Source organism: Brienomyrus brachyistius, unplaced genomic scaffold (genome assembly GCF_023856365.1).
Source record: "Brienomyrus brachyistius isolate T26 unplaced genomic scaffold, BBRACH_0.4 scaffold42, whole genome shotgun sequence".
In the NCBI taxonomy this organism is placed as follows: Eukaryota; Metazoa; Chordata; class Actinopteri; order Osteoglossiformes; family Mormyridae; genus Brienomyrus; species Brienomyrus brachyistius.
This window is the reverse complement of record NW_026042317.1, coordinates 1815238-1827500: the sequence shown is the minus strand read 5'-3', so window position 1 is coordinate 1827500 and position 12263 is coordinate 1815238. Positions and strand designations below refer to the sequence as shown.

The 12263-nt window shown below is 45.0% G+C and overlaps 1 protein-coding gene across 1 annotated transcript in view; it reads left to right on the top strand.

Annotated features, from left to right (window-relative positions):
- The window catches only part of LOC125722753 (protein NLRC5-like), a 519818-nt gene extending 513795 nt beyond the window's left edge, over positions 1 to 6023 (top strand). Inside the window, exon 24 of the mRNA XM_048998943.1 lies at positions 5190 to 6023. Within this exon, the coding sequence (XP_048854900.1) occupies positions 5190 to 5719 (530 nt within the window). The 3' untranslated portion in view covers positions 5720 to 6023. The remainder of the gene's footprint in view (positions 1 to 5189) is intronic.
- The last annotated feature ends 6240 nt before the right edge of the window (positions 6024 to 12263 follow it).

Genomic DNA, 12263 nt, shown 5'->3' with positions numbered 1-12263 from the left:
AATCAGGCAAATCTGAAGCCAGTTTTCCCCAAATTCTTCCAATATATGAACATCCCAGCTAGAGGGAGAATCTGTCTGGACAATGTTTACACAAACGTTTGTGAGGCCTACAAGGCCCCCCCCCCCCACCTCGGCTACTCAGACCATGTCACTGTGATCATGGTTCCTGTGTATAAATCCCTGCTGAAGCACAACAAACCAGTCAGTAAGAGTGTGGCCAGCTGGTGCCGTCTCAGCTCTCCTAGGCTGCTTTGGATCTACTGACTGGGACATTTTTAAGGAGGCTGCTATAAATGGTGACGCCATCAACCTGGAGGAGTATATAAACTCTGTGATCGATGACCACGAGAGCCGACCAAAGGCCCTGGATGATGAGGGAAGTGCTCACATAGCTAAGAATCAGAAATGCAGCTTTCAGATCTAAAGACAAGGCTGCCCTCAGGACGCCCACAGACAACCTGTCCCGAGCTATGAGGATAGCCAATCAGGCACATGCACAGACGATCAATGTACACTTTAAATGCACTAAAGACACACGCCGTATATGGCAGGGAATTCAGCCAATCACGATCTACGAGCCCATCCTACACATCAATGGCGGTGATGTCTCCCTTCCAGATGAGCTAAACAACTGTTTTGTACAGAATAAGCCGACACCCCCCCCCCACCCCCCAAGTGAGAAGCTACTTTGTTTGACCACAGCTGATGTGAGAAGTACTCTATCCAGAGTCAACCCACGCAAGGCAGCAGGAGCTGACAACATACTTGGCTGAGTGCTGAGAGAATGCACTGACCACATGGCTGGGGTCCTCACAGAATGCACCTCTTTAAGCCAGTGGTCTGTCCCAGCATGCTTCAAATTAACCGCCATCATCCCAGTGCTGTAGAAGCCATCAGTGACAGGCCTGAATGACTACTGCCCAGTAGCACTCATGTCAATCATCATGAAGTGCTTGGAAAGGCTGGTCATGGCAGTAATACATAAAGACTAATCTTCCCACCTCTCTAGACCCTCTCTGATCTGCATACCGGTCCAACAGGTCTACTGAGGACACCGTAGCCTCTGCCCGTCACCTTTCCCTGACACATCTGGGTAAGAGAGTCACAGATGTCAGGATGTTATTCATAGACTTCAGCTCTACCTTCAACATGTCCCTCAAAAACTGAGGGGGTTAAGCTTGAACACCACTCTCTGCAGCTGGATCTTGGATTTCCTGACAGAGACGCCCCAGTCAGTATGTATGGGCTGCAACACGTCCAACACCATCATCATCAAGTTTGTGGATGATACAACTGTGGTGGGACTGATAAATAGAGAAGATGAATCAGCATACAGAGAAGAGGTGGAAAGTCTGTCCACAAGGTGCAGAGACTATAATCTATCTGTCAACGCTGACAAGACAAAAGAGATGATTGTGGACTTCAGAAGGACACGTCCTGCCCACACCCCACTCAGCATCAACGGTACTGCTGTGGAGACTGTAAGGAGAACCAAGTTCCTCGGTGTGGACATAACTGAGGAATTTACATGGACAAATAACACCAGCTCCTTATTCAAGAAAGCCCAGCAAAGACTAAACTTCCTGAGGCGCTGAAATAAGCAAACCTTCCCCTCCCATCCTCACCATGTTCTATAGAGGCACCATCGGCAGTGTTCTGACTAACTGCATCACCATCTGGTGTGGCAGCTGCAACAAATCTGACCGCAAATTCCTGCAGAGAGCAGTGAAAACAGCAGAGAACATTATGGGATGCCTCTCCCTTCCCTACAAGCCGCTTTTTGCAAACGCAGTGTCCGCAAGGCCTGCAGCATTGTGCAGGACCCATCACATCCCTCACATGGTCATTCCACACTCCAGCCACCTGAGAGAAGATACTGCAGCATCAGAGCCGGGTCTGCCAGGCTGCGTGGCAGTTTTTACCCCCAGGCTGTCAGGCTCCTCAACACCATGCTGCCTCCCAGGATCCCTCACTCTGCCTCCTCACTGCCTCAACCCCCCCGTAACCCACAACTAAAGGCCACAGACTGACCCTTAAGCACTGCACTGAACTTAACACTTTGTCACTCTGACATGGGGGCAATAATAAGAATCCCCATTATTCTCTGTCTGCCCCATTATTCTGCTTCTATTCCTATTTTCAGCTGTTAGAAATGTTAGACGTGTTACTGCTGTTACTACTATTATCATACACTGTTTACACTGTGAACTCAGGCTGTTACAGCGTGCATGATGGTGAATTCAGGTCTAACTGACTGCAGAAATACATCATATATTTAATATAGTTCTAACAATATTGCACATTGTCCAGTATTGCACATTACTGTATATTGCATAATCTACTCCTCTTCCTCAGTTGCACTGTCCTGTAAGTCCTTTGCACATTGTCTTGTCTTGTTCTCTATATTGGACTAAGTTTATGCTTACACTGTGGGCCCTGAGCTTCGCCATTTCATCTCTCTCTATACTTATATATGGTGCAGATGACAATAAAGTTCAATTTGGCTTTGATCTTGGGGGTTTGTTCACGGTGCAGCAATTTGGAAAAAGAGGGAACTGAGCTGGAAGGTGAAGCTTTTAATTTACCAGTTGATCTACGTTCCTACCCTCACTTATGGTTATGAGCTCTGGGTGATGACCGAATAAATGAGATTGTGAATACTGTATAAGCAGCAGAAATGAGTTTCCTCAGCAGGGTGTCTGGGCTCAGCCTTAGAGAGGGTGAGGAGCTCAGACATCCGGGCTCAAAGTAGAGTCGCTGCTTCTCCGCATTGAAAGGAGTCAGTTGATGGTTCTAGGATACCTCTTGGACGGCGCCCTGGGGAGGTGTTTCAAGGCATGTCCAACCAGGAGGAGGCCTGGGGGCAGACCCAGAGATTATATATTATATATAACCTGAGAGATTATATATAATATATACTACATTATATACCAGCCTAGATGCATCTACGTTGGGAGCGTCGCATTGGCGCGCTGCTGGAGAGAGGTGTGTGTCCAAAGTGGATTAAAAGACGTTCATATAGTGATCTAAAGACAAACTCACTTTTATTAATAGCTGTTGTAGAATCAATATTAAACTCACTATTTTATTTGTGTCCATTGCTTGGTCAAAATATCAGGCAGATCATTGTGAGCAGCAATAAGTAATAAACATAACAATCTCAAATAATGATAGACATTAATTAGCTTTGCACATTAGTTAATTTTGCACATTGCTTACTGAGCAAAATTAGCACAATACGATCATTAATAGCATAATCAGTTTACTGAATGTGTCTGGCAGGCTGTGGGGTGGACTCTCTATAAAACAAAACAGGTGTTTAGTACCAAATTAGGACCCAATATACTCATTTTTAATTCTTAATTAAAAATTAAGGATGGCATGGTGGTGCAGTGTTTAGCACTGTTGCCTCACACCGCTGGGACCCGGGTTCGAGTCTCCGCCTGGGTTACATGTGTGTGGAGTTTGCATGTTCTCCCCATGTCGTCGTGGGGTTTCCTCTGGGTGCTCCGGTTTCCCCCCCAGTCCAAAGACATGCTGAGGCTAATTGGAGTTACTAAATTGCCCATTCAGTAGGTGTGCATGAGTGAGTGACTGGTGTGTGAGTGACTGGTGTGTGAGTGTGCCCTGCGATGGGCTGGCCCCCCATCCTGGGTTGTTCCCTGCCTCGTGCCCATTGCTTCTGGGATAGGCTCCGGACCCACCGTGACCCAGTAGGATAAGTGGTTTGGAAAATGGATGGATGGATATTAGATAAGTGGCAGAAAAATCGATGGATGGATGGAACTGTATGAAAAATAATGCTGCTTATGAAAGTAGGTAAGTAAGAATTTCAGGTTAGAATTTCATTGTACCTTGTATGCATGACACTGCTTTCTTAGAAACTTATACTGCCATTAAATTTTGAAGACGCTGTACAAAGAAGGACACAATAGTGTTCGGAATATTTTTTTCTTGTCTGTGAAAATATACAGCTCTTCTGGACACTCATTCTTAAAAAAATTAGATGCTACTTTAATACGATCTGTACCGTTAGTAAAGACAATGTTCCGTGACAAAACGTGACCATACTGCCACGCCAATTTCTGGTGGCACTGCACGTCGCGCATGCGTCTTGTTATCCTCATGTAAGTGCGCAGACGAAGCCGGAATCAACACAGAAAACGTGGCGGCCAGACTGGTACCTCTCCGCGCACGTATAAGCGGACGTGTTTGTATAGACTTTTATGATGCATTTTACTCCTCCGCGGACGACCGCCTGCCGCACTACAAATTTGTCTTTAAACGCCAACATAGATGATTTTGATGAGGATTGGGGTAGTTTGCAAACCCTACAGCCAATTTTCAAGGTAATAGAACTGTTGCATACATTTAAATGCGTATGCATATGTGTGCAGACTTGTCCCAAATTGAAAAGCTCACGCCAGCCAGTTGATCAAAGTTGGCAGCCCCGTGAACTGCCGCTCTGAATTTGTAAAACGTAGGGAAACATACACAGACCTCGCGGCTGTGGTACGTGTGCAGGGAATATCAGAATTACTACTAATACTTAAATAGGACACGTGCGCATGTGCAAAGTACACAGCTTGACCAGAGAAATATGAACGTTTCCATGTACGCATACGCGGTGTAATGCGCGAGTGCTGCGCTTTGCGGAGAACCAGCCTAGATGCGTCCGCGTTGGGAGCGTCGCGTCGGCGCGCTGCTGGAGAGAGGTGTGTGTCCAAAGTGGATTAAAAGACGTTCATATTGTGACCTAAAGACAAACTCACTTTTAGTGGTAATCTTTGTTGTGTAATTTTATGGTTAATATGTTTGATGAATGCTGTTTGTAATTTTATTTACCTATAATTATCCCATAACATGCGCGTCATTTTGGCGCGTCTTCCCACCGGCGTCGCGCGGGCGACCAACATTTCCTGAGGTAATTCACATATTTGACTTTTTATATTTTATGTATCGTACAGAATAATAGAGCGCAGGCTAAAGTGCAGTTCGGCCCCAGCGAGTCTCTCAGCGCAGGGGGCAGCCGGAGCGCCGCAGACTCGGGCGGCTACATGAGTATATTGGGAATAAAATGTGTGTATTGGAGCGAGTTCTGTGTGAGTGAGTGTGTGAGGTGTGACAGTGATAATGATGGAGATGCTGGGCTTCGTCATGGGATCAATCGCTCTTCCTCCTGCCTACAGACTCCTGCCAGCTGACGCTGGACCCCAACACAGCACACAGATTCCTGTCTCTGTCAGGGGGGGACAGGAAGGTGACAGGGGGGGCAGAGCAGCCATATCCTGATCATCCAGAGAGATTTGACAGCTGGAGCCAAGTTCTGTGCAGAGAGAGTCTGACTGGCCGCTGTTACTGGGAGGCTGAGTGGGATGGAGATGCAGTCCTGATAGGAGTCACTTATAAAGGGATCGAGAGGAAAGGAGGGAGGGACTGTGGGCTTGGAGCCAATAACAAGTCATGGATGCTTATCTGCTCTCCTCACAGACACTCTGTCTGTCACAATAATAAACAGACTCTCATACCCATAAAGCCCACAGGCTCCCGCAGAGTAGGAGTGTATCTGGACTGGGGGGCTGGTGCTCTGTCCTTCTACAGAGTCTCCTCTGATGGACTGACCCCCCTGCACAGATTCACCTCCTCATTCACTGAGTCCCTCTATCCAGGGTTTGGGGTTTATCCAAACCCCCCCGTGTCGCTGTGCATGCTGGGATAGCTCACTGTGTGCTGGAGGAATCATTTTTACCGTATCAGAGTCTCACATGTCGCTGCTTCTCCGTGGCAAAAAGGTAAAATCTCTGCTTTATAACCAGTATAACCCTTTTTACTCTGTCTGAAGTGTGACGTATGTTAATAATTGGGTTCTGTAAGCTGAACAAACATGTAGAATGACTGTTTTTCTCTGACTTATGTTCTATGTTGTCTGTAAATGCACCAAAACTGCCTAAACAAATTCATAGTACATGCAGTTGTACCAATGGAGTGAATTCTGATTCTGAATAAAATAAAATGTAATGAAATCTAAGCCTGATGAGTGGGGGAGCTTTTCCCCTCCCCTCTATATGTATATTTAATATTTCTGTCTATATATTGTATTTGCTACCTGTATACTGACAATAAAGGCTTCCTATTCTATCCCATTAATGTCCCGGTTCCGCGCTGCCCAGAACGTAACTGAGTAACAGACTTAATCCGCGCTCTCTGCTCACTGAGCGCAGCAGCCTGATATCGCAGCGGCGACGCTTTGGCCAGCAGGGGGCGGCAGACGGCAGACAGTTTATTAACTCAAAACCTACAGCGGTCCTGAGGTAACTTAGTAAAGATAATGATATCCATCCATCCATTTTCCAAACCGCTTATCCTATTGGGTCGCGGGGGGTCCGGAGCCTATCCCAGAAGCAATGGGCACGAGGCAGGGAACAACCCAGGATGGGGGGCCAGCCCATCGCAGGGCACAGTCACACACCATTCACTCACACATGCACACCTATGGGCAATTTTAGCAACTCCAATTAGCCTCAGCATGTTTTTGGACTGCGGGGGGAAACCGGAGTACCCGGAGGAAACCCCACGACGACATGGGGAGAACATGCAAACTCCGCACACATGTGACCCAGGCAGAGACTCGAACCCGGGTCCCAGAGGTGTGAGGCAACAGTGCTAACCACAACACTACACCATGCCGCCAGATAATGATATAATCAAATTAATCATATATTAACTAAGTAAACATAAATAACATAAAATCTTAATAAGTCACGTTAGTACAACAACAACAGAAAGGCACCTGATCATCAATGAAGTAGTGTAGGTGATTACCAATTACCAGAAAAAAAATACATAAATCCTGTTTCATTAGGAATCCTGAGATATATACAGTATTGTGCAAAAGTCTTAGGGAGTCATAGGAAATGTTTAAAGCTATTTATCTGGGTAGTAAATTTATATTTTCTCAGTATTAAAAACAAAATTTAATATTAGAACATGTGCAAATTATGAGTAAAACAAAAAAAACTAAAAGGAATTTCTTATGTTCTCCAAAAAGTTACTGATATCTTGTTGGATGGCTAGATGAACACCAATATGGTTCCTAAACCTCTCCTCAGGTTCACCTTGGCCATTTCATGTATTTGTTAAATTTCACCACCAGCTCAATTAATTCATGAAACTAGTTTTGAAAAGTCACTGAGGTATTGATTAGCTACACACGTGGACAAAATTGTTGGTACCCTTCAGTCAATGAAAGAAAAACTCACAATGGTCACAGAAATAACTTTAATCTGACAAAAGTAATAATAAATAAAAATTCTATGAAATTTAACTAATAAAAGTCAGACATTGATTTTTAACCATGCTTCAACAGAATTAATAAAAAAAAAAAACTCATGAGTGTTGCTTGTTGCCCCTCGTTAGTCTTTGCATTTAAGTATCTATTTGTCTCGGCCATTGATGTTAGACCTTCCTGCTGCCTGTGACCTTCCCGGTTGCTAGTCCTCCCATTTGTGATCCCTCACGATCCTCTTTGTTTCCAGTCTCAGCCCATCTAGTTCAGCAAACCCCCTTTTTGTTTCGCTACCAAGGATACAGAGATGAGAGTCTTTTACCAAGCATACAGTGTCCAGAGTGGATGAGCATGACCACAGTGAGAAGAGGATCTGATGGATGGAGGACCTAAGTACCATAATCTTAGTAACGCATGAGCAGAATTGGACCATAAGAGGAACTGGCAGGCTCCATCTCACACATGGTACGTGGGTGTAGAAGTTACTCAAAACCATATGGCTGAAATCCTCCACATGTGCATTTTGAATGTATTGGGCATCATGTCCTGTTTTAACCATGAGAATCCAGTGAGGGGCGGCTCAGTGGGTAACAGGGCTGCCTTGCAGCTGCAGTGTTGAATGTTTCCATCCTTCTCCTAAGCTGTCTGTGTGGCGTTTGTTTGCTCTCTTTATCCCACATGGGTTTCTTCCTGCAGCGACTCTGACAGGCATCTGTAAATTGTCCGGACTCCATAACTGTGAGTGTTCCTTGTGATTAAATGGCATTGTATCCATGGTGGACCCCAGCTTTTTGCCCTGCGTTTCCTGTAATTGGCTCTGGGATACCCTTGTGATAAGTGTTTGGAAGATGGATGCGTCTAATCTTAGTACTTACGTGATCTATCCCGTCTCCTCCCAATTGAGCCAGCAGAGGTCACTAATGGCCCTCCGTAACTCTCCTAACCCTCCCCAGCTGTATCCCATCGTTGACGTTCTCCACCCTGATCTGTTATCCTCCTACACCTCTCTCCCGTCGCTGATTACTGTGTATAAATGTTCCTGCTCTCATGGTTCCTCAGCTCCGTCATCATTCTTCCAAGTGTTGTTTGCTGTATTCCCTTAATAAAGCCTGTGTCTTTCCCAGAGCTACTGCATCTGAGTCGTCCTTAACCCAGATTATATTACTCATCACATAGAATATCCATTTACATTTAACCCCATGGACACTAAGCTTTTCTCCCAGGGGTCTAAGGTAAGTGAGACCAATTGGACCAATTCGTCCAGATAAATACATTTGTAAAAGAAGTAGTGAATACGTTTCCAATCAATTCCTATTACACATTGACGTTATAATCAGAAGCCACATTATGAAATGGAATATATCCAAACAGCATTTTAATCTGACCAGTAGGGCATGCTGTTGTACCACTTGTAGAAACACTTTTGCATTTACCAGACTTGTTTATCCAAAATGACTTACAGCAGTGGGAAGGGTTATGTTTTATGCATATTCTTGGGGGATTTGAACCCATGACCAATGCATCATAAATGCAACACTCTACTTGTTCAGCTAGAGAATCTCTATGAAAAAAGTCCTAATGACTTGAAGTAATCAGCTCCTAATGCCAGGTAGCTGAAAACACAATGAGGTTCTTCCTCAATGTGATGCTGCCCAACCCAGCAGACGGGAATCTGATGAATCAGACACGCTTGCCAGTGTCCAGTTTAACCTTTGGGGTCCGTGGACTCGACGGCCAATCAGAGATGGCAGACAGCTGTCCACATGGCCCCGATTGAGCGGTACGTTTGCGTAACCTGCTGGCTGTAAAAGGAGACCATGTGTTTGAATGCTGCATCGCAGGCCTGACACATGAGAAAGACCAGATGCCAGCCACCTCAGACATGTGGATTTTATCTGTGTTCCACAGGCACTTTCATATAAGTGATTTACAGGAACAGCCAGTCTAGTGCAGGGCAGCGCAAACACCCTCATGCATATACTGGTTTTAGCACAGCTTCATTGTAAAGCATATCAGATGGCCTCAGAATCCTGCTCCCTGCTTAATACAAGGTGAATAGGGAGTAGGAACTAGGGGACTAAGGACTATGGGATTAGGGGCCACAGGACTAGGAGACTATGGGACTAAGGGAATAGGGAACCAGGGGAAAAGGGGCTACAGTGTTAGGGACCATGGGACTAAGAAACAAGGAGACTAGGGACTTGTGGATCATGGAAGTGGGGCAAAGGGGAATTGGGCACTATGGACTATGAGACTAAGGTATAGAGGGACCACAAAATTTGAGCACTTAAGACTAGAGGACTGTGGGACTGCAATGCAGCATCTCCGGAAACCTGTTTACTCCTGCTGGGCAGCTTTCATTTGGCACCCCCTGCTGGACAGTGGAGACACTACAGAGGCTGTGTATTGTGTTCAGTCACCTTTTACTGTAAATCACACATGGGTTCACGCTCATTTGTGTCTGCTCTGAATCCCCATGTGCCGAGGTGAAAACTCCATCCACTTTAGGTAATTCAGGGGCCTCTTGCCAAGTTATGTGAGCTTCGTGTCTGATTCTTTGGGCTTCCGTACTGGAAGCAGTCCAGGGTAATTCTGGGAAAGTGTGGAGCTTAGACAAACCAAACTACAGCGTAACATGCTGCCAAGGGGGATTTTAAGATTTTGGTATATTGTGTGGGCATCTTTCTGTTCTTGATATTGATTGATGTATGTAATTATGTAGTATTTTTAATATACGGATAGCGCACTATTGTATACAAAGCGACAAGCCAAGCTTGCAGTTTTGCAGTGTTCATGTGCTGCCACCTTCTGGGAAAACGAAGAACGGATTTTCAGATTAAGATCTAAAAAACTACACATTTACATTTTAGCCCATGTTACACTGGGCTTTTCTCCCAGTGCAGTAAGGTCAGAGAGACCTACCAGCGAGAAATCTATCATAGTTACTGTTGTATATACATTTATACTGACTTACATTTTACTTATTTATCAGAAGCTTTTATCAAAACGACATACAAATGAGGAAGCAGATTGACACTGTACGGTGCTGGGCGTCGCCCCGGTATGCAAAGTGCTTGGAAAGATTAAAAGCGACAAAACATTGTATAAAAGATCGAGTCCAAGTGCAACAATTATTAAAAATAATACTTAAGAATATCAGTAACAGAGCTCAGCACCAGCATGTATGGGCCCTCAGGACCTGTGATGATGAGCACAAAAACACCAACGCAAATCCCCAAACTGCACAATATTGTGTTTTGAGTGAAACCTCAATGAGTCTTTAGGTCCATGATACTGTAATAATTTCGAGGAACTTTATCGCTGCATGCAATTCCCAAAGCGCACCACTAGATGGCGGCTTCCTACCGTGAGCTGAAACAGCCGCCGTAGGGGCGATACGCGGCAAGTTTCCCCAGCCGCCAACCGGCGTGCACCGGGGCTGCTTCTGGGTCAGGCTTTTGCCTGCTGCTTTCCTCCAGCTTATTTTCTTGTGTAACTTGGTGCTGGGCTCCTCGCCATATAAACAAACTCAGCCTAGCAAACATTAAGAAATCTGGATGCTATGAAAGGATCGTCTACCATACTCCCATATTCCACTCTGCTTTCATCCAATTGTCTTTGGTTTGTGCTGCTGGGAACCATTATCGCTGTCCTTTTATTTTGCTGCAAACGTAATCGTATGATCACATTATATCGCGACGTCCCTTGTCCCCACCCACGTTTTGTTGAAACTGCATGAAGGTCAGACCCACTTTTGTACCGTTTGAAACACATGTTGATAATTTTTTCTCCTGCAAAAAAGAGCATTTACTTTTATTTTGGAGATATTTTTTTGCAAAGCGACTTACAATTGAGAAAGCGGCGAGTTGAGCAGCAAACTTAAGGCGGTGTGACTAAGCAGGTTTGGACCCATGAAGCTCAAATTCCACAGTCAAACAATTTAAAATTGTTTCTTTGAGAAGGCAGACGCAGGCAGTCACCGGTGCGTTTGGGGTTAAGGGCCTTAGTCACAGGAGCATAGTGATATAAGCCACTGAGCCAAACGCCAACCCACAGCACTGACCTCTGGCAGAATTCACCTTTACAAGCATGTTTGGCAAATGCCACTAAGTACAAAACTGATGCACTTTTACATAAATAATTGTACTTATCATCAGGGTTCAAGTGTCAGAAGTGCTTCTGCTACTCTTTAGTAAGGTTGCAAATTCCATCTGTCCATCCATCCATCTTCTGTAGCCAGGTATACACAGACGCACACACACAGACGCACACACACACAGAGGCGCACACATGCACGCTAATGCGCACACACACACAGACGCACATGCGCACACAAACACGCACGCACACGCGCACACACACATAGGTTTGTAATTATATCTTTGTGGGGACTCTCCATTTGTTTCTATGGTGAAAACTCTAATCTCAACAATGACAGTCTACCCAGCCCCAACCTTAACCATAAGTAAGCAAACAAAATACAAGATTTTAGGTATTTCCAGTTTTGTGATTCTATTCACAGATTTTTTTATGAAATTGAGGTTATGTTTGTGGGGTGTGGGGAGTGAAAAATATCCTTACATGGCAAAAGGTTTTTATCTCATCGTGGGGGACATTTGGTTCCCACAATGTAATACACTGTGTTCACAATTATTAGGCGAGTTGTGTTTTTGGGATTAATTTTAATAATAAACAAATATAGTGTCATCAGTCAGTCCAAAATGTTAATGAACCTGAAGCCTGAATGTTATGCAAGGGAAATAATAATAATAATCAACACTTTTATTGTCCCTGTAGGGAAACTGTCTTTACGCCTCCCACAACTTGCTCTTTTTTTTTCCATAGAGGAAGTTGTCTGCGAAGGGCTGCCACCTGTAGCGGCACCCAGGGAGCTGGGGGTTAAGGGCCTTGTTCAAGGAACCCACAGGCTGAGGCTGGGTTTGAACCTGCGACCTTCTGATTACAAGCACACAGGCTT